The sequence below is a fragment of the Coturnix japonica genome, chromosome 11, assembly GCF_001577835.2.
Source record: "Coturnix japonica isolate 7356 chromosome 11, Coturnix japonica 2.1, whole genome shotgun sequence".
Lineage (NCBI taxonomy): Eukaryota > Metazoa > Chordata > Aves > Galliformes > Phasianidae > Coturnix > Coturnix japonica.
Window position 1 is genome coordinate 16442616 of NC_029526.1, and position 24311 is coordinate 16466926.

Below are 24311 nucleotides of genomic sequence, written 5' to 3' on the forward strand. Positions count from 1 at the left end.
AGGGCGATAAACGCCGCATCCCAGCACGGATCCGGGCCAGGAGGCTGCGGGAATAAATGGGCACCGGGAACGGCCCCCCAGAGCCCAGCTCACACATCCGAGCTCCGGCTTTCAGAGTCACGGGGCCGGGCTCCTTCCAAGCCAACGTGCTGCACCCGCATCCGGGCAGCGCCATTAATGCGGGTGGGCACCGTGCGGGTGGGCACCCCGCCCCACGCGATGCTTTAGGAGCACGGCACGGACACTGCAGCACGTCCCTCGTGCTCTGACCGGCTGCAGGGAAAGAGAACGGGCTGAAATCTCTCCTGCCCCGACCCCAAACGGCGGTGGTAACACAGTACAGCCCTCGCTGCAAGCCCGGCCCCACTCAGGTTAGAAACAACCCCCACGTGCAAACAAAAAAGAGCGCGGCGCCTTTAAGAGCCCCGTGGCGCCAATTCCGCCCCACGTGACCCGCCGGTGGGCGGAGTTCCCGCCAAGCGCGGCGAGTTTCGCGCGCCCGCGCCGCGTTCCGCACCGGGCACCACGCGGCCGGGATGGCGCAGCTCCGGCTCACCGATTTCTTCGGCCGCACCAAAACCGCCGTCAGCATCACCGGCAAACACGGCACCCGAGCTCACAAGGCCGCCATCCTCACCCCTCCGGGATCCCGGAATGATGGTGCCGTTCCAACACCTCCAGCATCGCCGCGAACCCCGACCCGCAGCGCTGCCCCGCAAATACCGAGGGTGGCGGGCAGGAAACGGAGCCGGAGGGAGATGGGAGAGGAGACACCGGGAGGGGAACGGGGAGGGAAATCGGCGAGGAAGAGGCTGGAGCTGCCGCGGGATGCGGGGCCCGAGGTGGGGTAATGGTGGGCAATGGGGGGGGGTGTGGGGGGTGGAAGATGGGGCCTTTCGCGTGTCTGTTTGTTGATTTGGGGATGATCCTGGTACTTAAATGGGGGGGGTCCCTGGTGTCTGACTTGGGTCCCAGTGCTTGATTTGGGGTCCTGGGGTTTAGGGTGTGGGGTGGTGTTGGGAGTCCCCGCACACTTCACACTTATGGGCAGCCCCAGTTTGCAGCTCCTAATCCTCTCTCTTGCCAACCCACAGACTGCCAGCCCCCCATCGCCGGCCCCGCTGCAGCCCCCCACAGCCAGCAGGACGTGCATCCCCAGCCTGGAGCAGAACAGCGGAACCACACCACGCCTGGAGCAGGTATGGGAATGGGGGGAGGGGGCTTAGTGCCTTATTGGGGTCTCCACCTGATGGCTTCCCTTTGTGCATTCAGCCTTCACTAACCCTCTCTGACCCCGCAGGAGGAGCTGGCCGCGCTGCAGAGCCGCCTGCAGAGGATGAGGATGAAGCCCCCCCCCACCCAAGTGCCCCCCGTCCCCGCTGGGGTCGGTGCTGAGCTGCGGAGCCGCCTGCAGAGTCTGCAGGGCCTGGAGCAGCGGCTCCGTGCCAAGGCAGCGGGCAATGGGACAGGGCAGCATGGGGTCACCGGGACAGAGACTCCAGTAACAACAGGGAATAGGTGAGAAACAACTCCCAGGAGGAAAGTGGGGCACTGTGGGGCTGCTTTGCCCATGTGGTGTTGCAGTTCTGGGTCAGCCCTGAGCACTGGGTTTGCCATCCCCAGAGCACTGGGAGCTGGAAGCAAAGTGGGATGCTGGGATGGGGGGCAGCAGATGGGACCTGCCCCAGGCTGGGGGACATGCTGCTCCCATCTCAGGGCTGCCCCACTGAGCCCTCTCCATTCCTCCATCCCCAGCAGCACACAGCTCCCCGCGTACCAGCGCTTCCATGCCCTGGCACAGGACACACCACCAGGTCTGACCTTACCCTACAAGTACAAGGTTCTGGCAGAGATGTTCCGCAGCGTGGACACCATTGCTGGGATGCTTTTCAACCGCTCTGAGACCATCACCTTTGCCAAGGTCAAGCAGGGCGTGCAGGACATGATGCGCAAGTGAGTGTGCAGCGGTGCTGGTTGTGCAGCTGGGGCTGCTTCCCTGCGTCAGCCTTTGGGGTTCCCCACCTCCCTGGTGCCGTTGCAGGCAGTTCGAGGAGCGGCACGTGGGGCAGATCAAGGCAGTGTATCCCACGTCCTATCGCTTCCGCCAGGAGAAGAACATCCCCACCTACAGCAGCGGTGTGAAGAAGTCACAGTACCAGCTGACGTTGGAGCCGGTGCTGGGGGAAGGTGAGCGAAACTGGGACCTGCTGGCTCTAAAACAGCCTGAGCGTGGCTCAGCCCTGTTGTACCGTCACTCAGGGCTCAGCCCTGTTGTACCCTCACTCAGGGCTCAGCCCTGTTGTACCCTCACTCAGGGCTCAGCCCTGTTGTACCCTCACTCAGGGCTCAGCCCTGTTGTACCGTCACTCAGGGCTCAGCCCTGTTGTACCCTCACTCAGGGCTTTGCTGTGCTGCTGCTCTCTCCCTGCAGATGAGCAGCTGTGTGGCCGCCCTCACCTGTCAGCATCTCGTCTGCTGGAGCGCAGGAAGGAGTTCCACCGCAGCCTGGTGAACATTGTCAAGCAGCACCATGCGGTGAGTCCCAGCCCAATGTCAATGGAGCAGGCTGTTCTCACCCTCTGAAGGAGTGGGTGGGAGGACAGTAATGCAGCGTGGAGAGCAAGGAATGCGTGGCTGCTGCGATTTCTCCCGGTTCTGGCTTTCCAGCTGCCACATTCTCACCCTGCTGCAGGCATTCCTGGCTGCGCTGAGCCCTCCCATGGAGGTGCCGGAGGACAAGCTGACCCGCTGGCATCCCCGCTTCAATGTGGACGAGGTGCCTGACATCAGCCCAGCAGAGCTGCCACGGCCACCACAAGAGGACAAGGTCAGCACGGCGCAGGAGGTGCTGAGTGCAGCTCGGGGCACAGTGAGCACTAAGGTGAGCGGGGAGCATCCAGCCACTGCCCCACAGCAGCCATCACACTGGGTTTGGGTAGGAGTGGGGAAGGGCTGCTCCTGTGTGGGCCAACTGGGTGCTGTAAGGTGGGAACACACGCTGACCATCCATGTGTATGGGGCTGGAGGTGAGGTCGTGCCCCACACAGATGGATCTGATGTACACGGGGGGAGCACTGAGCTGCTGCAGGGTGGCCCTGGGGGTGGGGGGCGGCGGAGGGGAAACTTCTCCTTCCTCCCAGCTGTAACTCAACTCCTCCTCCGTCCACATGAGCAGATGGAAAAAGCTCTTGCCAACCTGGCCTTAAGAAGCGCTGAAGCCGGTGCGGAGGAACCGGCGCTTTCCAAAGCAGCATCCCCTGCCAGCACCTCCAGCGCTCTCAAAGGGGTGTCCCAGGCGCTGCTGGAGCGGGTGAGTAATTCCATCCTGGCCGTGGCCCTGGGGGGGCCCAACCTGTGTCTGAAACCCTCTTGTTGCTCCCCAGATCCGTGCTAAGGAGGCCCGGCGGCTGCAGGTGCTGATGACGCGGGCAGTGGAGCAGGAGGAGCGGCTGGCCATGATGGGCCGACTACCAGCCATGGCCCGTATCCTGCGTGGGGTCTTCGTGGCCGAGAAGAAGCCGGCGCTGCCCATGGAGCTGCTGTGTGCCCGTATGGTTGATAGCTACCCCACAGAGATGGCAGCAGGTAGGGGGGGTGTGGGGGGCACGGCGGTGGGGTTTGCCGGGCTGGGAGCTGAGCTGTTGTCTGTAGGTGAGATGGAGAAGCACCTGAGGCTCCTGGCTGAGCTGCTGCCCGACTGGGTGACGTTCCACGCCATCCGTGCTGACACCTACATGAAGCTGGACAAGAACACGGACCTCAGCCTTGTCACTGAGAGGCTGGAGAAGGCGGCCAAGGAGGCAGAAGCCCATTGAGCCCTGCTGGAGTCCAGGCTTTCCCTATGCAGTTCTCTTTTCTTCAAGCTCCGGCCGTGCTCCAGGAGCAAAGCGGGTGTTGATTGAGTTCTTCTGTAGGGTCCCTGCAGGTCGCAGCTGCTTCTAAAGCTGAAGGTGGTGCAGGGTCTGGGGTGAGATCTGGAGCCTCCAGCCCCCTTGTGCCACATCCTGGGTGGGCACAGGGGCTTCTCGTGTGCGGAGGAAGGAGGTAGAGAAGTGGCCAAGTGCTGTTTGTGGTGTTCGGGTCTGGTTGTGTTTTTAAGGGAGGGAAGCACATCTCCAGCACTCGCTGGAAACGACGACAGGACTTGTCAAAACACATTTGGATTAAATGTTTTAAATATAGCTGACTCGCCTGGTGAACCCGGTGCTTTTCCTCCCGCTGTCTGTGCTGCTCCGTGGCTGAGGGCCCCGGCCGCTCACGCAGGGAAGAGCTGGGGCACAGTCCAAGTGCAGAAAAGCCTCGGTGGAAAAAGTGAGCGTGGGCTGAGCGGAGCTCAATGCTGCTCTTGTCAGTGGGGCTGGCGTGGCTCTGGCACGGGGCAGAGGGGGTGAGCGTGGGGAGGGGGCTGCTCAATGCAGGGCTGCTCACCTGGGTTGGGTGAATTGAAGGGGTGCTGTGCTTTATGCTGCAGCAGTGTGCAGGGCTGAGCTGCTTGGAGCTTCCCAGTTGAGGGCTGACCGCAGCACGGTCCCAGCAGGGCTCCAACCCAGCACAGCTCCCGTTCACAGCTCCACACACGCTTCCTCCAGCTCTGAAGTGCTGCTGCTGTGAGTCACGGCATCAAGTGAAAGCAAGCACCGTCCCCAGGTTCCCTGATGTCACCCCTTGGCTGCACACACAGCCAGCCCTGGCAGCTGTAAGGCCAGCGCTCGCCTCCGCAGCTTGCAGCTGCTTTCCACACACAGCTCCATGGGGTGGAACTCATTTTCCCCTCTCTACATCACAGCGGGCTCCTGCAAGCAGTGCCGAGTGTGTGTGCTCGACATGGGGCTGCTTGGGGATCCCAACACCCAGGGGAAGGTTTCCTCTGGGGGGTGCAGAGCAGCATTGGAATGGCTTTGGGAAAGGGGGATTAAAAACAGGCATGATGAGGGTTGTGAGCACAGCGTGCCATCCCCATGCTCTGTGTTTGGAAGGTGCTACCCCAGCATTGAGATCCACACTGCCCAGGTGACCCCCTCCGACCTGTGGGATGGAGATACCTGGATGTGGTCGCTGCTGCCTCCTGTAAGGTTGAGGTGGCAATGGGAGGCTCAGGCTGCAGCCCCCAGTGCTGCCATGAGGGTCATTGACAGCTGCTGTTACTGCAAGAAGAGTGCTGAGACAGCTTAGAAAAAAATAGAAAAATAAGTCAACATTTATTGTATCACTGAGTTCAGTCCCTGCTGAGATGGGGAGGTGGGAGAGCCCAGGGCTGGCCTGAACCCTGCTCAGCCCACGAGGCACAGCAGCACTGCGCCCATCTGAGCTCCTCAGGACCCACTTGGAGCTTGCCCAGGGCTGGGCTCAGGCAGAGGGACCTGAGGCTCCATGGAGCACCTGGCATTGCCTTGGTAGCACCTCTAAAATCATGGGGTCCCCCTCCCCAAAGAGATGAACTCAAATAGGAAAGAAAAAAGGATTTGTGCACTAAGCATGCTTTGATCTGTGGCTTGGCAAATGAACAGGACTCCAGCTTCCATAGCTTCTTGTGCAGGTCCCCGCTGCCCACCCCATAGTGACATCAACCCAGTGTCACCACCTGCACCCCGAGGTGCTGCAGCAGCCTCAGTCGTATTGCAGCAGGGAGTGGAAACGGATGGCTTCCAGCTTGGCTGCCCCTCTCAGGGCCTTCAGCTCAATGACCACCAGGCACTCCAGGATATCAGCCTTCAGCCTCGCCAGCAGCTCGCAGGCTGCACGCATCGTACCTGCATGCAGAGGGAGGTTGAGCAGAGATACCCCTGGCTGAGGAGCAGCACCAAAGCATGCACCAACACAAGGAACTCCAGCACCATGCACAGCATGAGGTGTAGTTGCTACAGTGATTTACACGCAACAACCATTACACTGCCACCTCCCATGCTGCAGGACGTTACATGGATGGTGGTTTCCATGCACAACGTACTCAAGGTTCACCCGTGGAGGAAAGCAGGGTGACCCACACCTGCTTCTCTCTGCTTCTCTCACCTCCGGTTGCAAGCAAGTCATCCACAATGACCACTTTTTGTCCTGCTTCCACAGCATCACTCTGGACTTCGAGTTCAGCCTGCAGGGTGGAAAGAGCATCTTCATTGCAGCCCTGCCTTGCAGAGGAACACTAACTAACCTGCTAACACTCCAAGATCAGGCACAGCCTGCTGACCCCTTCCCCCACTGGGCATCACCTTGCCGTACTCCAGGCTGTATGAGATGGACTCAGTGGGGCCGGGGAGTTTCCCCTTCTTCCGGATCAGCACGAAGCCAACCCCCAGTCTCTGAGCCAGGGGGGGGCCTATGAGGAAGCCACGGGAGTCCAGACCTGGGGGGGAAGGGGGAGAAGCAGCAAGAACACTCAGAAAAGCCATTTGGGATTGACAGCCCATGTTCATCCTCCCAAGTGCAAGAGCAACGTGCCCACCCCCCAGCAGCCCTCTGGACTTTTCCTCGAGCTCTCCTTCAAAGAGCTGAGCTCAGCTGAGCCCCAGTTATCACTGCAGCCACGCAGCCAAGGACTTTGCACAGCAGGTTATCAGCAGGCACTTGGAGGAGGTTTGGTTCAGGCTCTGAGCTCTGGGCTATCACCCAGCCCCAGCAGTTCCTTTCCCAGCACTTTCATTCTCAGCCTCTTTAAAGCGTGTGCTGTAATGCATTATCACTGCCATGGCTGTTTCAGTTGGCTTGAAAAAAGCTGCATGGGAAGGCAAACATGCTGGAACAGGGGCTCCCTGCCATGGGGCTGCCCAGGCATAGCACAATGGCTTTCAGTGCTCGCTGAATGCCTCTATTTTAACAATAGAATTACAACATTGGCAATGAAGTAGCATTGGTTGGCGTCTGTCTCGTCTCAAACCAGTATTTCAGGAAAGGGCAGCACTGGGTTAAGGGCAATCCCATACTGGTGTTACTGTACAATACAGGCCAACAGACAGTGTCCAAAGGCTACACTATTTTCTGTCCCATTAGCGAGGTGTCTGCCTGCACTTACCACCTGGGGATTCTGAGCACACAGTGCCCTGCAGGGACTGAACACCCACCTGCAATGACATCGATTTTGGGGAAGGATGCCCTCAGGTGATCTTCCAGAAGATCAATCAAAGCCTTGAAAGCTACAGGATCCTTCAACAGGGGGCTGATGTCACTGCAAACAGAGGGAGAGCAGTTAGCAAGCAACCAAGGGATGGAGGTGATGCTGCTATTGCACCCAGGGGGCACATGTCCTGCCTGGCCAAAGCCCCTTCCCCATCTCCATCCCTGCTCCATCTCCATCCCTTGCTCCCTGACCCCATCCCCAGATCCATCTCCATTCCCAGATCCTTGGCTCCATCCCCACCCCCATACCCTGCTCCATCTCCAGCCCAATCCCCAGCTCCATCTCCATTCCCCAGCCTTATTCCCATCCTTTGCCCCATTCCCAGCTCCTTGGCTCCATCCCCAACCCCATTCCCCATCCCCTGCTCCATCTCCAGCCCAATCCCCATTCTCAGCTCCATCTCCATTCCCCATCCCCACCCCTGACCCCATCCCCAGCTCCATCTCCATTTCCCCACCCCATTCCCATCCCCTGCCCCATTCCCAACTTCTTACCTCCATCCCCAACCTCCCTCCCACCCCCAGCTCCCCGCCCCATCCCCAGTCTCCCTACTCCACCCCCATCTCCACCCCAATTCCCCAGCCCCATTCCCATCTCCTCGGCTCCATCCCCACCCCAACTCCCATTCCCAACCCCAGTTCCTCTCTCCCATCCTCAGCCCCATCCCCCCGCACCGGAACAGCACTCCAGGCACGGGGAAGTCGGGGAATGACCGCACTCGGTCCCGCACCACGCGCAGTTTGTCCTCGCTCATGGCGCTGCGCGCAATGACTGCGCAACCGCGGCCGGACGGCCCCCAGCGGGCGGAGCTTCCACGGCACCATCGTGTACGATCCCGGAGCTCACGGAGCGCAATTGAGTTGGAGCATCGAGCCCCGAAGTTGTTCTGTTCCTTCCCCCCCTTTGGACACACAGACTTTGGTCCACGGAGCCCCAGCAGCGCATGGCATGGCTGAGCACAGTGGTCTGATGGTTGGTGACCCTGCATATAGCAAAGGGGTTTGAAACTGGATGATCATGCTGGTCCTTTTTAACCCAGCCCATTCTAGGGTTCTGTGGTTCTGTTGGGGAGGCAGACACGGCCCTCAGTTCCATCTCTTGCTATGGGAATTGCCATTTGCCCGTGCAAAATCCATCACGGGCAGGAGATGTGCTGCCGAGTGATTGCACATCTCCTTTTCCATTAGCAGATCTGACCTGGATCTGCACCAAATGCACCCTAGGTACAGCTGCCCACTGAAAGCAAAGGCAGCTCCAGCGTGCAGCATCCCTGGCCAAGCCCGGTGCCCATTGCAGCATCCTGGCTGTGGACACAGAGCTGCCCCTGCAGCCTGGGCACCTTCCAGCTGTCAGATGGGGCTCTTGCACAGCGAGGGTTCTGCCTGCACCCCATGCTGCTGCATTTCCAGCTCTCAATGCACAGCCTCTAGAAGGCTGCAGGCTGAATCCTCCACTGCTCCACTTCCTTCCTTCTCCATCCATAGGGGCTGTCAGGTCTCTTTAACCCTCTGGCCGAAGGCACCTGTGTGCTGGATGGCTGGGGATGAGCTAAAGGTCAGTGCAGAGGTTGCTCCCTCCCTCTCCAGGCTCCATTGCCAAGGGCAGCCCACACAGGAGCTCGGTGCCTCCTTCTCCTTCACAGAGTAAGATTTTCCCTGAAGTCAGATTATCTCCCTGGCACCAGGAAAATCCTAACAGCTGCTCCAGAGAAGCAAACACAGCTGCGGCACGGAGCCATCCGCTGGAACAGGCACTGCACCCGTGCTCCCATAGCAGAACTGGAAGGGTTCTTCTCTTTTGTCATCCCACCAATGACAATACCAGATGTGAGCTGTTCCGGCAGCTTCCTCTTCTTCCTGGCGGATGGAAGCGATGGAATTACTCTGCCTGCCCATGGAAATAAGCAGGAGATGGGAAGGGGCTCTTCCGCCTCCTGCCTGCGGTATCACAGCCTGGCAGACCTGCTCGGTGCCACCCCATTATACCCCACAGTTCCACCTCACCTGGTTCTGCAGTTACAGCCCATAGGACATCAGTGTTTTCCAGCAGCTACACGAGATTCCCAAGCCCTGCACTGATCCTATGGAAGGTTACACCAACCCTCCAGCTGCCAGAGATGACGCAAGGTGCCAGCTCGGCTTTAAGAACATTTCTCCAGGCTTTTGTCAGCACTGCACCTCATCCATCAATCCCCCATTAGCACAGGGAGCCACTGACCGAGTTTAACATCCACAAGTCAACGAGTTTCCTTCTAATTGTTCAACTCTTCAAACAGCAGCTCTGACTCCTACCGCAGTTTCCACCCAAAAAAAGAACTTTCCTAGGACCGATTTCCAACGGTGATGTCAAAGGACTTCAGCTCTGGAATATCACATCATGGGGAGGTGGCAGCATCCGCTCGCAGCTTGGGGAGGGCTGAGCTGCTCCGTGCATGGAGGGGGGGCTGCAGCTTGATGGCACTGCAGGATGGGGAGCCCACCTTTGCCCCTCTTTCCTATGCATGGATAATGAGTGATTGCAAAGTGCTTTAAGATCCTGGTGTTGTTAGACCGTGAACGCAGCAAGTGTTTGCACGAAGGCTTCAGAGCAAACTCGAATCAGCTTCAGCGGGCAATGAGAAGAGCTGTGCTGAGTGTGGAAGTTTCTGTTCCGTTCAGGATGTTCAAACTTCAGCGTGAAGTGGAACAAAATGCCCAAAATTTCAACATACCCCACAGGGGGAAACGAGAAACTGAAATTTCCATCCAAATCCTCTGGAACGCTTCGTTTCAATTTCAGCTTTGGAAACGCATGCACTTTAAACCAGTTTTTTTTTTTAATAATAATAAAAATAAAAATAAAAACCCCCACAAATGTGAAATATCTTATTTCAACAGCAGAGGAATGCAGCTCCCCAGCCAGCTCCCTGTTCTCTGGATTGGTGCTATGAGCAGCGAGCTCGTTGTGTCCCCACTAATAGGAGTAAGGGACCACGCTCTGGTGCTGCCTGCTGAGCATCGTGCTCTGAGCTGACCCCAGCTCAGGCCTTTGGAGGGGACACAGAGCTCCTGCCAAAGCAGGAGGGGGATTTGGAGCCAGAGCTAATGCATTTGGCACACATTCCTCACTGCTGGCAAGCTGGTCCTTTTCTGCCCCTATTTTAGGGTGGGGGGGAATTGCACTGCCAGCCTATGTATCCTATCACTTAGGAGGGTGTGAAGTGGCTCTGGGAGGGGAAAAGGCAGAGAATCATGTGTTGGCTGCCAGGCTGGCTCTGGTAAGTTGGATGGCAGAGGTTTCTGCTCTTCTAAGAGACCACAGGCTTTTGGCTCACATCTATTTAGTATTTATATAATTGGGACTGGACTTCGAGCAACTGCAGAACTCCAAGTGGAGGCACGGGATAGAAAGAAAACCAGGCAATGGGGTCTGCTCTGTGTCTAGAGGAGATGTTTTCCAACAAAAAGAAGGAACCTCAGACGAGATTTCAGTTCCTCCCTCACAACCGCACTTAGAAAACTCTGAGTTTGATTGGAGAGCCACTGCTGTGCTGCATTCTGATAGCAAATGGAAAGTATCAAATAGAAGCAGAAAACAACAGCAGAAGTGCTTTTCCAAGTATTAAAACCGCTCAGAAAAGTGGAAAAGGAGCCATTTGAACTGCAAAACAGTTGCTTGGCTATGGAAGAAGCAGTCAATCACTCGGTGAGCGCAGCCTGCAGGCTCTCCAGGCCAAGGACAGCCACAGGATCCCTGCTCAGCCCTGAGTGTTCTTTGGGGTGACTGCAGACAGCACATTGCCTCCCAACGCCGCTTTCCAACCCCAAATCCCCACAAACTTTCCCATTTTTGCCTCTAATACCGCACTCTTCTGCTCGGCATTTGAAACACGGAGGCACGTTATCTCTCATCGCTGCACTCAATACTGTTTGCAGGGCATTAACCTTGGCTCTAAGTGTTGGGAATTGATCTTCCGCATTCCCATTCCAGTGTTCAGCTCCCCCGAATTGTTGGTCCACGGAGACTAATTTGCCACCGAAATAATCCATTTGTCGCTGCAGGCTTTTAAACCCGGGCTCCATTTGTGTAGCTGCAGACTGGAAATGCAGGAGGACTTTCTCCACGATTATTAGTTACATCAATTTCAGAAGCTTCTCTGCACGGAGGGTGGGACGATAACGGAGCCTCTGGGGCAGAGGAGGGAGACTTGGGAGGCTCAGCTAATTGGAAATTAAAGGCAGGAGAGGAATTCCTCGGACTCTCAGCCTAAGGAGATATCAAGCTTTCAGCATTTAGGAGACGTATTTAAACATAAAGACAGGAACGTCACGCAGAAGCAGCCTTAGAATGACACCACCTTCCCTTCGGCTCAAAGCTTCAGGAAGGAAGCAGCCCTGCTGTGGAGCACTAAATCCCACCAGGGCCCTTTCCCTGCTCACAGCTATGGCACACACAGCCCCTGTAAAGCCAGGACCCCACAGCAGGCAGCTGTCACATAGACCAGAGGTTCAGGCTATGTATGAGGGGCAGAGGGGCTGCCCTCCAAGCTACAGGCTGGCTGTGTTTGTCCCATGGCTGCGTGCTCAGCTCACTTACCCCCCTGCCTCCCGAGTGCGCCGGGCAGCTGTGTGGGCTGGGTAATTGATCCGTGTTAAAAATAATGCAAGGAAAACAAAACAAGTTATTTTTAAGCCCAGCCAGCCCCATGACCTGGGAGGCAGAGCTGGGAGGCTGCCCCGAACCAAGGTGCCAGCTGTTCCACAGGTGTGTGCACACAAACCCTTTATCTGCTCACTGATAAATGCGTTGCTTTGTTTTCCTCAGCTCCTCATCTCACTTTAACATTAAAATCTGTACGTCTTTGGGGAAGGCAATGGTTTCAAATTCTGCCTGGCTGTCCAGCTGTAGAACTACTATACTTATTTAAAGCTTCTTTATATGAAGCTTTGATCTTTTCTAGCTAACAGACACGAAGCAATGAACTAAACAAACTTCAAGTCACTTCCAGCAGCCAGCTTTGTAGTGTAAAGTTTACACCCAGTATCTATGCACCAAGGGACTGTTTCAATAAGGGATGAAGACTTTGTGTGCTGAGTAACCAAACACTGAGTGTGCTGAGAGCGTGTCCAAGCAAGTAACACAGAGGAAGAAAAAAGTCTCCAAAACTGCAAGAGAGAAAAGAATGAAGTTGCAGGCAGGGCCGCATGGCTACCAGCACCTGGCATGCTTACCATGTGCACAATGCAAAGGCTGAGAGCTGGGCAGCGCGTTTGGGAGCTGCAGCCCTGGGATCTGTTTACAGGCAGCGCATAGAGATGAAGCTGTTGCAGTTTGCAGCAGATGCTCACAGCTGTTGGAGAGCTGACAGCAACCTTCAGGCGGCTGCGGTGACGGACTCCCTCATCTGGTGGTATCTTTATTTGTGATAAGTTGGGCTGGGAACGCTTCTGGCACAGCTCTTGGTTAGGGCAGGTAGGATGCTGGGGTTGCCTGCAGGCAGGGAGGTTCCGAGGGTCTGCTGTTGGCTGGAGCATCATGAGCTGACTCGAGCTTATTACCATCTTAAGAGGGTTATCCAGCTTCAGGAGATGGATGCTAGGAATTAGTCCAGAGATTACAGGTAGCATGAAACATAGGAAGGGGGGGGATGAGAGCATTTGGGATTATAGGGGGGGCAAGGACAACAAGTTGAGAAGTTAGTGGGAGGTGGAGAACAGCGGATAACACAGAAGCTGTCAGCATGTCTCAAGCCAGCACCAGCATTGCTCTGCTCTGATCATTCTCAGGGCAGCAAAATGCCATGCGGAGAGGGCACATGTCCTGCATCAAACAGGGGAGGGCTGGAAGCAGACCTGTCATTGGTGCAGCCAGCAAGCTAACCCTGCTTCTAGCTATTCCCATCCAGCTCCACAACAACCTTGCCAGGTTCTGTTCAAGAGCCATTTATCAGCAACAGCCAGGGGTATGAAAAACAGACTCAAAATGGGATGAGCGATTTACAACGTGAAATTATGTGAAGAATCTGCCTTTACCAAGAAATCTGTTTGGAGAAGTGCTACACCCAGAATGGGGAAAGTTTGCACAAGAAGAATTCCTCGGAGAGCATACACTGGAAACAGGGTCAAGAGTTAATGCGTGATGTAAAAGGGCATTTCTGAGCCTGCAGTTGGGTGGACCCAGCTCACGAGACTACAAGTGACTTACACCATATTTGGACCTGGATGTTTGGAAAGAAAGAAAATCCCACAAGTGAACAACGGAGCCCCAGCTCCCCGAGAACGCTCCGTACACCAGCACTAAGGCAATACTTACATGAATCCTATCTGCACATTTCTTTATAATATGACCTGGTGAGCGTTTGCAGCTACAGAAGGAAAAAATGCAGGACCTTCTGTCTGTAGCTGACCCTTAGTTGAGAACAGAACACAGCACTTGTTTGCACTCAGGCGTGCACAGCAGCAGTGTGGGCCGTACGGCTGCACCCAGTACTTGCAAGCTTAGGAAGAACAGGCAAAAACAAGTCGGTGTCCAAAGAGTTCACAATGGAAACGAAATGTTAAAGCAACAAGTTACAGGCAAACAAAACAAGGGCAGCTTGGGCAGGGCTGTACGTTTCCTGAGCAGTCTCCTATGGCTGCTGCTGGGGCATCCATGTAAGCAGTGATTCCAGAGGTCGGTTGGAAGAAGGCAGAGGGAAGGTGCACCCGTGGTGTTTCAGAACTCATGGCAGAGCTGTGGTTGTCCAGAGATCTTTCACAGTTAAATCAGTCCTCACTGAAAATTTACCATTTACGGAAACAACTAAACCAACAGATGAGGACAGGCTAAACCCTGAGCACTAAGCAATATAAACACTGTCCCTTTTGGAAGAGCAAATGATGATATCACACATACATCACACCCTTCCTGTGTAAACAGGAGTGCCAACATGAGAAGAGATGCATTGTAAACTCAGCGTCCAGGCGGTTTGAGGGCTTTTTGGGCAGCTCCTGAGGGCTGCAGGAAAGATCAATGAGACCAAAAGCACTTCTTCGGATCAGACTTGGGTGGTTCCAGGCACTTCCCGAGCTTCTCACAGCCCGGGGGAGACCAATTCTGTTAAAAAAAGCAAACAAAATACACAGGGGGAAAAAAAATGAAGTCAGACCTTTACACAAAGTATCTGCTGAGCCCTGTATCCTAACAGGGATCCTGTTAGGTCCTACGTCTTGCTTGAAAAACAGAACTCTTGCAGCTGATGCTCCTGGGATCATCCACTCTCCAGCTCCAAATCCTATTCAGAAAGGCTTTAGGGAAGACTACAAACCCTTACACGTCGATTCCCTCTGCTGGAATATGATGGTTTCTCCTATAAAATGCAATCTGGTGGGACTCATAGTGACTGCAGTAGCACGGAGCACACAGATCATGAGCTGTTGGTGAACTCCTACTTCTCCTGTGGTCCAGGAAAGAGCTCATACCCTCAGCACTACAATATCTGTGTATTTTATTAAGGAAACAAGTAAAAATCACCAGTGTTTGAAGGCTGAGGGAGTGAGAGAGAAAAATGCCTGTACTTTAATGAGCACCTTGATGGATGAATTCACAAACAAATGGAGCAGGAGGTATTTATGAGCCAGCTCCCTCAATGCATGCAGAGCAAAACTATTTTCCTCCCTTGTTTTCATGTTTCTTGAGCTCACCTATCTCTGGCACGCATACAACAGATAGCAACATCAGAAAGGAATCCCACTGCAAAGCTCAGCTTCCAAAGGGATTAACAGGAAGGAGTTTGGATAAGAAAGTTCTTTGAATTTCAGGGTTTGGGTTTTTTTTTTGGAGTCATTTAAAACTTGGGGATGTGCCAATGTGAATGTCAGATCTCTGCCCTCAGAAATCCTGTGTGTTCTCTCCCTGACTCTCCAAGTCCATCCATGGGAGACTCTCGCTTTCACCTGTTAACGCTCAGTTCAGCTCCGACCTGCTGCCTTTGATATCATTAAGTTTTTCAAGTCATTAAACTGATTAAATTCCTGTGGAGCTAAAGAGAAACTTAACCCCATCAAAAATACTGGAGCGGGTTTCTATTCCATACAGCTGACAACAGATGGCAGTGAGACACCAGCTATCTCTGCAGAACACAGAGCGGAGTTTGGTGGAATGGCTGCATGAAGGGCTCTGGATCATTTACAAACTGTTAATGCCTTTTCTAAACCCATTTCTCAATTTTCAACTGTGCCATTGGAAACTTCAGACACTGACCACCCCATAGAGGCACCAGAGGTTCAAAGAAACAGAAAATATTCAGGCAGCACAGCTCCATAGATAAGGCTGGGGTATGGGGTGAAGTATGAGACCTCCAGTCCCCAGCACTTGCTCCACTTTGTAACCCAGAGACACTATGGGCTGACAAACAGTGTTACTGCTTTTACAGCACCTGAACACACTGCACGACAGCACCACGCCTGCACTTCATGAACCAGCTTTGCAGCTGGAAGCACAGAGGAAAACTCTTTCCAGGGAAGGGCTATGGGAACAGCCAGACACTGGGGAGAGTGCCTGAGCCCATAGAAATCCCAGAGGAGCACAGAACAGGGTTTATGAAAGGTAAAGTTGAATGATGAAAGGAGAACAATGCAGAAACAATGGTCCTTCAAATCGTTTTCCATGCAGGACCAAAGGATGCTCAATGATCTGAGTATATGACAAGATCCACTGCCTCAGTCCCACCACCCAAAACACGGAGGGCTTTTGAGAGCTGCAGAGGGGATTATAAAAGGAGAAGCATCTACTTGTAGATACTTTGGTATCTCTAAGGAGGGAACTCAGTTAATCACAGCATTCTGGCTGACTTTGCACACATAGCCCGACTGGCTCTGTATGAGCTGTGCTGTGCTGCTGCATCCCACAGGTAACAAACAGCCCTCCCTTCCTCTCCATCCCTTCCCAGCATCAAAATATCCCCTAAGCTAAGGAATATTAAATGTTTTAACTGCTCACCATGACGGCCTTGTCGCACACGTTGAGCTGTGGCACTCCTGGCACCATGGTCTCCTTGTGCTGCTGCACCACAGCAGATATTCGCCTCATAACTCCTTGATATTCATCGCTGGCAAAACTAGAAGGTGAAAGAAAATTCAGAAGTTGTTAGTGGGGCTTCCTGAATATATCAGGTGTGACACACAGCATCGTTAAAGCATCACTAAGATGCCAGAAGACATTTCCTGGGCTGAAGCAAAGGAGAAGAGCATGTAAACAGGCAGCCAGCACTAACTGCCCACAGGTCCATTGGGAATGAAGGAGCTGGGCTGAGAGAATCCATCCTGGCTGGGCACGAGGCTGCAGGTCTGACACTCAGCCTGGGGGGCAGGGATGGCAGACAGCCCAGTGTGCTCCCCAGCACAGCAGCTCATGTACAGCAGCTGCTTCCAGCAGCCCCAGTGCCTCACTTGTTGGACAGAGATGCTGCCAGCTTGTGTTGGATCCCAGGGGGATGCCATTAGCAAAGGAAAGGTGCTTCTGGGGTTGTCTGCTGGTGCTTTAAGTGGTTATCTAGGGAGACCAGAATACAGGACAGACACCTTGCCAGGTACATAAACAGGTTTGCCAAGGCCGTGTATCCAGCATGTCACATGAGAGGTCACCCAGTTCCCAGTGCTCCCATCCTCCACTCTATGGAGAGCTTTTCTGCAGGACTTGCATCACGTGGAGGCACTTATTGAAGGGAAGTGACAGCAATGTCACTACTTTGTTCTCAAGAGCGTTCTCAAGCTGAGGGTTTCAAATGCAACCAACCGTTGGCCAGTAAAACTTCACAATCGCTAAGCAAAACGAACTAACATTATGCAAACAGGAAGATGGAGAAGAATAGGAGTGACTTGTCCAAGACAAGAATACCTCCTTAATTTCGCAACGTTACAGCTTTATTATTCCAAGCCAGGACCCATCCATCAGGCTCCAAGCCCTCATAGGATGCTATAAATTACCAGATTTTTACCCAGCTGTTACTGCAGTAGGTACTTGTTTAAGTGCTTCAGAGTGTACTTCACTAATACTTCAAGTATTTCTAATGTACAGGATGACCAGCCAATGATCTCATTTTGTCCATCACCTTAAGAGTCACTTAAAAAACAGAGAGTGGCAAGTTGGCTCTGAAGATAAAAGAGAAACAAGGCTGCCCGGTGCTGACCTCGGGCTCCCTTTGCTTGCAGTCCAAGCTGGCCACCAGCCCCACACTCCGGCTAATTTCCTACTTTGAAAAACAATCACATTTCGAAGCCCAGCAACGTGCCAACAGTTTCCAGTAAACCCTATAAATATCACATCTCGGCAGCTGTCCAGAGAGAAGCTGATTGTGGGGATGGGCCTGAGCGCTGCTGATAGAGAAGCGGAAGGGAATTTGAAATGACAAGCTCAAGCAAACTAATCTGTTGCTCTCACAGCCTGCTAGTTGTATCCTGGCTGTATGATCTACATGGACTGCATGGAGATGGTGAAGCCCCCAAAGTTGCATGCTGCTCTGTGCATGTATCCCTCATAGCTCTCAAAGAACCACAGAATGACGTGGGTTGGAAGGGACCTTAAGGATGATGAATCTCCAATCCTCCACCACAGGCAGGGCCACCAACCTCCACATTGATACCAGCCCAGGCTGCCCAGGGCCCCATCCAACCTGGCCTTGAACACCTCCAGGGATGGACGGGGCATCCACAGCCTCTCTGGGCAGCTGTTCCAGCACCTCACCACTCTCAGAGTAAAGAACTTCCCCCTGACATCCAACCTCAATCTTCCCTCCCTCAACTTAAAACCACTTCCCCTTGTCCTGCTGTTATCTGCCCTTCCAAAGAGTCAACTCCCCTCCTGTTTATAGGTTCCCTTTAGGTACTGAAAGGCCGCCAGCCACCCCCTATGGCTTTTCACCCTCACTGAGGACACTCCAGGCCTGGTGAGCATTGCATCCCAGTGGCACTTTTAGGCCAGGCAGATTTTATCTGTGAGTCCTCCAGTTGGGTTTCAAACACACAGGGCTTCCAGCACTGCAGAGAGCCTGGAAATATCAAAGGAGGTTTGTAAAAGAGGCAAAGACTGTTTCAAGCTAAGCAGTGCCCACACAGAGAGGACAACTAATACAGGAGAGCCTGCACACACAGACACAAAGCAGCAAAGCCAATGCGTGCCCAGGGAGTGCTCCTAAAGCACGGGTGGGTCCTTGGGCTGCACAGCATGCATGGGATATTCAGATAACTAATCGCTTAATGCCTTCTGCTGCTGCTCTAACAACTACCTAATGTGTTTATTGCCTGTGCCATCTCCCCAGCATCCCACATCTTGTGGAAGCAGACCTGTAAGACAAAACATTGCCGCTATCTAATTAAGCTCTTTACGCCTTTACAAATATTGAAGTGCTCGAGAGCCCAAATTTCATCCACCGAAGCGGCTTTTTGTACGTATGCCTCCAAATTAGCCATCATCTGGACAGACCACTGGAAAACACAGCTGTGGTCGGGATGAAAGAGAAACAGTATGTTGTCACCACTGCTGCTTTTTGCTCCAAATATGCCAGTCCAGTCCCAAGGAAAAAGAAAATAAATCCTTTTGCTATAATCTTAAACATTGCTTTTATCCACAGCATCGTTAGCAGCCTCAGACACGTGAATGCTGCAGTGTAACCAAGCAGGCGTGCATCATTTAAACCATCTTCTTGCTTTCATTCCCACATTCAGGACACTCCTGGCTGTTTCAGCTTGCTCAGCAGGGACAAGAAATCTTGGCTTAACCTCAGCTCCTGGTGGTTTTCAACTGCTCTCCCCCGCAGCTCCTACACTCTTAGATTATCGGAGCCTTTAGCACAGGCTGAATGACTTCCCTAAAGCACAGCAAAGCAGTTTGGCACATAGAAAAGCCTCATACCTCTCACAGAAGCACAAAGATTGCTAAAGCTAAAGGACACGTATAGATTATGCTCCAAGTTGCACTGCTAACCTATAAACCTCACCTCAGTGGGGTTTAACGTGCTCTTAAGCTGGCTAAACCTGTTGATACTGGCTTAAAACATATCCGATTGCAGCTGCCTTCCTGGTGTTGAAGTACATGGCAGCAATGGACCCCAAGTGCTGTAAGATCACCAGAGCTGGTTGGGTTGAACACAGAGCTGTGCTGCCCAGCTGGAGGTACAGCAGGTCCATAGCATGATATGGGGCTGCAGTGATTTCCCTGTTGGAGTACAAGGCTTGGTCAGAGGAGCTGAGGGTTTGCTCAAATTGAGCTCTGCAGCTCCATAACACATAACAAGATCCAACATCCACGCAGTGCTTTGTCAATTATTCCCTGTCTGTGTAGAGCAGGTTCAGACCCTCCAGCCCCATGAATGAGGTGCATTTCGTGACAAAACCTGCAAGAGAAAAGTGCCTTTAATCTGCATGTTAGATGGGGATAATTGCTTCATGGTAATCAGCCTGAGTTGTTAATGGAGCTGGGAATCTCTCCTATTCAGGAACCACAGTCCCCTCCTTTCCTCAAGTGCAGGTCTGGACTGTGCGGGCAGGGCTTGCTACATCCTCTACTACAAAACAAGATAATATCTGTACAGGTGTTTGGGTATTGTTGTCTGAGCAAGGCTGCACATCTCGCTGCCTCCAGGGCACTCTGCATTTTGTATTCCAGCTCAACAATCCTGCAGAAGGAGAGCTGGGAATAACACTGGAAGAATGAGAGAGCAGCGGCGAGGGTGAGCAGGTGGTGTTGTGAGGAGTCTGCTAAAAGAGATCCCCCAGCGCACATGAAATTATTCCACGCTCAGAATGAGCCAACGGAGTGGACAAAGTCCAGGGTCATTACACTAATTGACACTTTACCTCCGGGAAGTCTCTGGAGAGCCAATCAGGGCTGGATTGCGAGCGCAGGGTCCCAGGCACAGGTGTGGTCTGTGCTTAGTTCATTTAGTGTAATTGTGCCTTGGCAATCTGTTCCCATCTCCTCCCTCTCCAAACAGCTCCGAGTGTAACCTGCTCTGCTATTAACCCCACCGTGCCCTATGGCGAAATGCAGGTTGGAAGGAGGAGGGTTTGCTGACACGCTGCCTTTGGTATTAGAGCACTGTCTCAGTCCTTTGCCTTCAGCTCTGCCACCATCCCAACCCGTAAAGGGGGAGGGAAAAGGGTTCCTCTCTGCCATAATAAATACACTGTCAGATGCATCAAAGCCACAGGAAATTAAAGAGCACTTTCAGTATTTTTTTTTCCTCTTTCCAGATCTAGATCTTGATGTATTAATTTATACCCCTTCCTGATGATTTGTATACAGGCACAGCAATGTATCTCTATCCCGAGACTGACAGAACCACGTTATTATTCAAAGGAATGTAACCAAATGGTTACTGCATAGTGCATCTTAGTAGGCTCTCAATAGCAGCTTTCACGTTTATGGGGGGAGAATGCAGAACTTGGTTAACAATTTGTGTACTTTCCTTCCTCCTCCACTGGAATTATTTTTAAAAAGCAACATTATTTTTAACTGTGAAATACACCCAGATTCATGTAATTTGATGTTATCTGTTACCAGTGCTATCAGGTTGCTCTGCAATGTGGTATCCAAGTTCTTGGCTTATTACTTCCCCTGTTCCCTTTTTCTACTACCAGGCTTCTCTGGAACTTACAGTCTGCACAATACAAAGGGTTCAGAGCTCTGCAATGTGCACTTATTCACAGGGCCAAACAAAAAAGGAGCCAAACAGAAAAGCAAAGGGCAGTTCTAAATGCAAGGCATGCACAGGCCCCAGATGTAAGCACCCCAGCAGGTGTGTGGCCCCTCACCTTCATGGCTTCACACATCATTCTGCACTGGTTCACGTGGCTCTTCTAATAGTCCTTCTTGTACAGCATCCCCCCAGTCTAGGCAGTAACTCAGCAAACTACCTGCAAGTCTGTTGCAATTAAGCACAAGTTACAGGTTGATCAGATGCTGCAGCGCAGAGCCCTAATCCAGGACTGAGCCAAGCAGAGAGCAGCAACCAAGCAGCCATCGATCCAGCTGGGTTTGCCTCCATCCTCAGTCCTCCATGGTTTCCATATGTGGCTTTCCTTGGAGCCACCTCTCCTGTGGCAGCAGTTAATTCACTCCTGCAATGCAGCTGTTGCCATTTCCTTCTTTTTTTTTCCTCTCTAAACCAAGAAGGCGAGGAGTCAGCGCCTCCCCTGGGCCAAGTTCTGGCTCTTTGTTATACACATTTTCCCCTCTGTTTTGCACCTTCCCCTCTTGGTTCCTGCCCTGATCACTGAGGTGAGACTGGCAGCTTTCCCATCAGATCTTTCCCCCTCCAGGAGCTTCTTCCCTTCTTTGCTGCTTCCATAACCAGCGCAATTACCTCTCTGATAATTTCCAGGATTTTCCATCTGCTCACAATAGGCATTTGTGAGCTCTCTTGTTAATTAATGCATTCTAAAAATCATTACGTTCATCAAGCCGCATCTTATCACTTCCCCTTTTTCCTCCATAATAGTCAAACCTATTGCCCTAAGTAAAGCGTAGGTGTTTTGTCATTTCAAATGCAGCAACCCTGGTTCTGAGCAGAGCTAATAGCTCAGAGCAGACATTGTTACCACCCCAGAGTACCAACAAGATGTGAGCTGTACTTAATTGTTAGCAAAGCTTTGGTGCAAAAAGGCTGAATTTCAGGGGATTTCTGCCACTAACTCCTTTTGCAGCCTGACCCAAAGCGCACTGTCCCCTTCAGTTTGCACTGAGTGTTCTATTAGCTGTATTTTAAGCTGTGCCAGTTATGCGTTACTGCTCACGTTCTTCCTGACTGGCACCAAGTACTTCAGTAAAATCCAACCTCTAACTCAGGTAGTAAAGCTGACAGCTGGTTGGGAAGATACCAACAGATAATTTAACTGAATTTGTCAAATAAAGGCTGAGTGGAGAAACGAGTTCCATGTGTGGGACCTGGGGGACACCCAATACCCTGAACAGAACAGACTCCAGTAAAGAAGACCTATCAGATCTTCTAGTTCTGCATTTTGATGAGTTTGGTAACAAAGGTGCTCTGTAGTTTGAGTGTTTTGATGGGAAGCAAAATCAACCAGCCAACCAAGAAAACCCAAACCATCCCAAAATCAGTCAGTGCATCTAGAGAGGAAACAAAACACTGCTTAGAGTCATAGAAACGCTTCTGCTTTGTGTGCTGCCTAACACACAATCTATATTTAAAGGCTGAGAGCCTTTAAACAAGCCAAAACAATCTTCTATGGGGTGGCCTACGCAGATCAACTCAATGACAAAAAGACACAGAAAGTTCATTTCTGTCTACACAGAGCCTAGATAACAAGGTAACTCTTACTTAGATACATGCAGTTACATTACCATTTCTGGCAACCAAAAGAAACATTATTTAGCAGGAACCACACTCCTTTGAAACGCACTGCCCACACATACCCTTGTATTGCAGGTGTTCTTATTACGAGCACCTCTCCAGATGCCAACGTTGCCTTATCAAGTACCTGTGGGCAGGTGGGAGCCCCACCTCATCCTGCTGCCAGACAGACCTGAGCGGTGCCAAGCTCCTCCCTGCTCCAGAACCAGAGACCGACAGCTCCCAGGTGAGTCCTCCCTTCTCTCCAGAGAGGGAGAACAGCCCGGCAGTGAATGTACCTGATGCCAATGCTGAAGGTCAGCCACAGGACGGGGATCGCGCTCCATCCCATCTGCTGATGTGATGATGTACAAATGCCATCAGTGGGGCAAGCTCATGTAGGATTCCTAATGCTCATTTGGCATTGCTGTGAGTCCCAGCTAACAGCGTGGAAAGTCAATGGGGCTGTTGGACTGCTGGGGTGAAGTTGCAAGCCGGAGAAACATCAGTAGTTACCTTTCAAGGCAATGGGGTCAAACACAATTGCATCCCTTGGCAGAAGCTGAGGTGCTGGAGGTGAATATAGGCATCTGCAAGCAAGGAGCGTGGCCTCAGCTGACTGATCTGACTGATTTACAGCATGAATTGGATCTGAGAAGCCCAGATATATAAATTGTAAATCTCTGTGTGATGCTTGGCCTTCAAATGAAGCGATGAAACCTCTTTGTACGTGGTTTTGCACGTGCCCCTATGGCAAAGTAATGCAAATCAAGGCACGCAACAGATGACTAAAATCTTTTTTCTTGGGGGGGGGAGATGAAAGAGCAGCACTAAAATAAGGAAAAAGTAATTTTAAATGTCACAAAATCAAACAAAGAGAAACACGGGGCATCAGTGAGCTGTGATGCTCCTTCACAGCCTTCAGAAGAGCATCAGAAAGCCAATTAAAACCACGTGTCGATTTAACAAGGCAAAACAGTAAAATCAATAAAAGAAACACACCAAGAAATCAGGGGAGCAACATGTTTTTCTAACTGCTTTGGCAACAAAAGGATGCTCCAGAGGAGCCAAGGTGGTGAAAGAGCGACGCCATGCACCTCACACCCCCAGGGCTGCCTGGGGATGAACAGGAGATTGTGGCCAACACGGACTGTGAACACAGAAAGCTCAGGCTGAGCACAGGCCACACAAACACACCCAGCACGTAGGGACAGACAGATGTATGCTGGGAGGAGGATGCTGGATTCCCTTCTGAGAAACATTAGTGTCGGGACTCCCAGCAGGCTGCCTGCCAAGGGGGATAATTAAGCTAAATAAAAATACACAACAGAAACAGCTCCACAAATGAGGATAATTTAATTACCACGTTGGATAAGGGAGACCCACTTCCCATGAGTTTTCCACTGTGACCAGAGAGGAGACAACAGCATCGTAACGTGCTGCAGAAGAGTCATTTATGAAGAAGCAGCTTTCTATTAGGGTCTGCATATTAAGCAACACTACAGCTTCCCATAATCACGTCATAATCTTGGTATAATATTCAATCAAAGAAACAGCTTTGAGTGTCCAAAAAAATCCATGAAACCATAAGAGAAATGATTGCAGATGTCAAACTGGAATGAATTTCAATGCCCAGCCCGTGGTGGTTGTAAGGAACACCCTTCATGCCTTCCCTAAATAAGAAGGAAGCAGGAATCCTGCAAACAGCCCTTAAACAAGATCTCCTCTCCATCAAATCTTTAGCAATTTGAGAGCACACAAACAGCAGACAAACTGCAGTTCACTTAATGCTACCACCATTTCATTTGTGGAAAAAGAAGTCATTTCTATCCATTCATCTTCCTAAAATCAAGTAGCTGTTCAATTGAACAGGGCATAATCTCATCTGGAATC

At 52.2% G+C, this 24311-nt stretch overlaps 3 protein-coding genes across 7 annotated transcripts in view; 1 reads left to right on the top strand and 2 right to left on the bottom strand.

Moving 5' to 3' along the window:
* The first annotated feature begins 443 nt into the window (after positions 1-443).
* On the top strand, positions 444-4181 carry CDT1 (chromatin licensing and DNA replication factor 1). Of its 2 annotated transcripts, none has more exons than XM_015874344.2 (10): positions 444-842; positions 1095-1199; positions 1301-1518; positions 1759-1953; positions 2042-2187; positions 2432-2535; positions 2693-2881; positions 3176-3310; positions 3384-3585; positions 3652-4181. In XM_015874344.2, the coding sequence occupies exons 1-10, from the start codon at positions 537-539 to the stop codon at positions 3813-3815; spliced, it is 1764 nt and encodes a 587-aa protein (XP_015729830.1). In that variant the 5' UTR covers positions 444-536; the 3' UTR covers positions 3816-4181.
* Positions 4182-5168: 987 nt separating this feature from the next.
* APRT (adenine phosphoribosyltransferase) lies at positions 5169-12985 on the bottom strand. The gene is made up of 5 exons (XM_015874348.2): positions 7786-12985; positions 7056-7159; positions 6207-6340; positions 6010-6088; positions 5169-5750 (listed from the first exon to the last, which is right to left on the bottom strand). Exons 1-5 carry the CDS (start codon positions 8097-8099, stop codon positions 5608-5610), a joined length of 774 nt encoding a protein of 257 aa, XP_015729834.1. The 5' UTR covers positions 8100-12985; the 3' UTR covers positions 5169-5607.
* Positions 12986-13099: 114 nt separating this feature from the next.
* GALNS (galactosamine (N-acetyl)-6-sulfatase) overlaps positions 13100-24311 on the bottom strand; it is a 41850-nt gene continuing 30638 nt past the window's right edge. For 2 of the 4 annotated variants that reach the window (XM_015874345.2, XM_032447166.1), the window contains 2 exons: positions 16070-16187; positions 13100-14185 (listed from right to left, as the gene is read on the bottom strand). In XM_015874345.2, the coding sequence (XP_015729831.1) occupies positions 14099-14185; positions 16070-16187 (205 nt within the window). In that variant the 3' untranslated portion in view covers positions 13100-14098. The remainder of the gene's footprint in view (positions 14186-16069; positions 16188-24311) is intronic. The other 2 variants (XR_004308714.1, XM_032447165.1) reach the window with 2 other exon arrangements.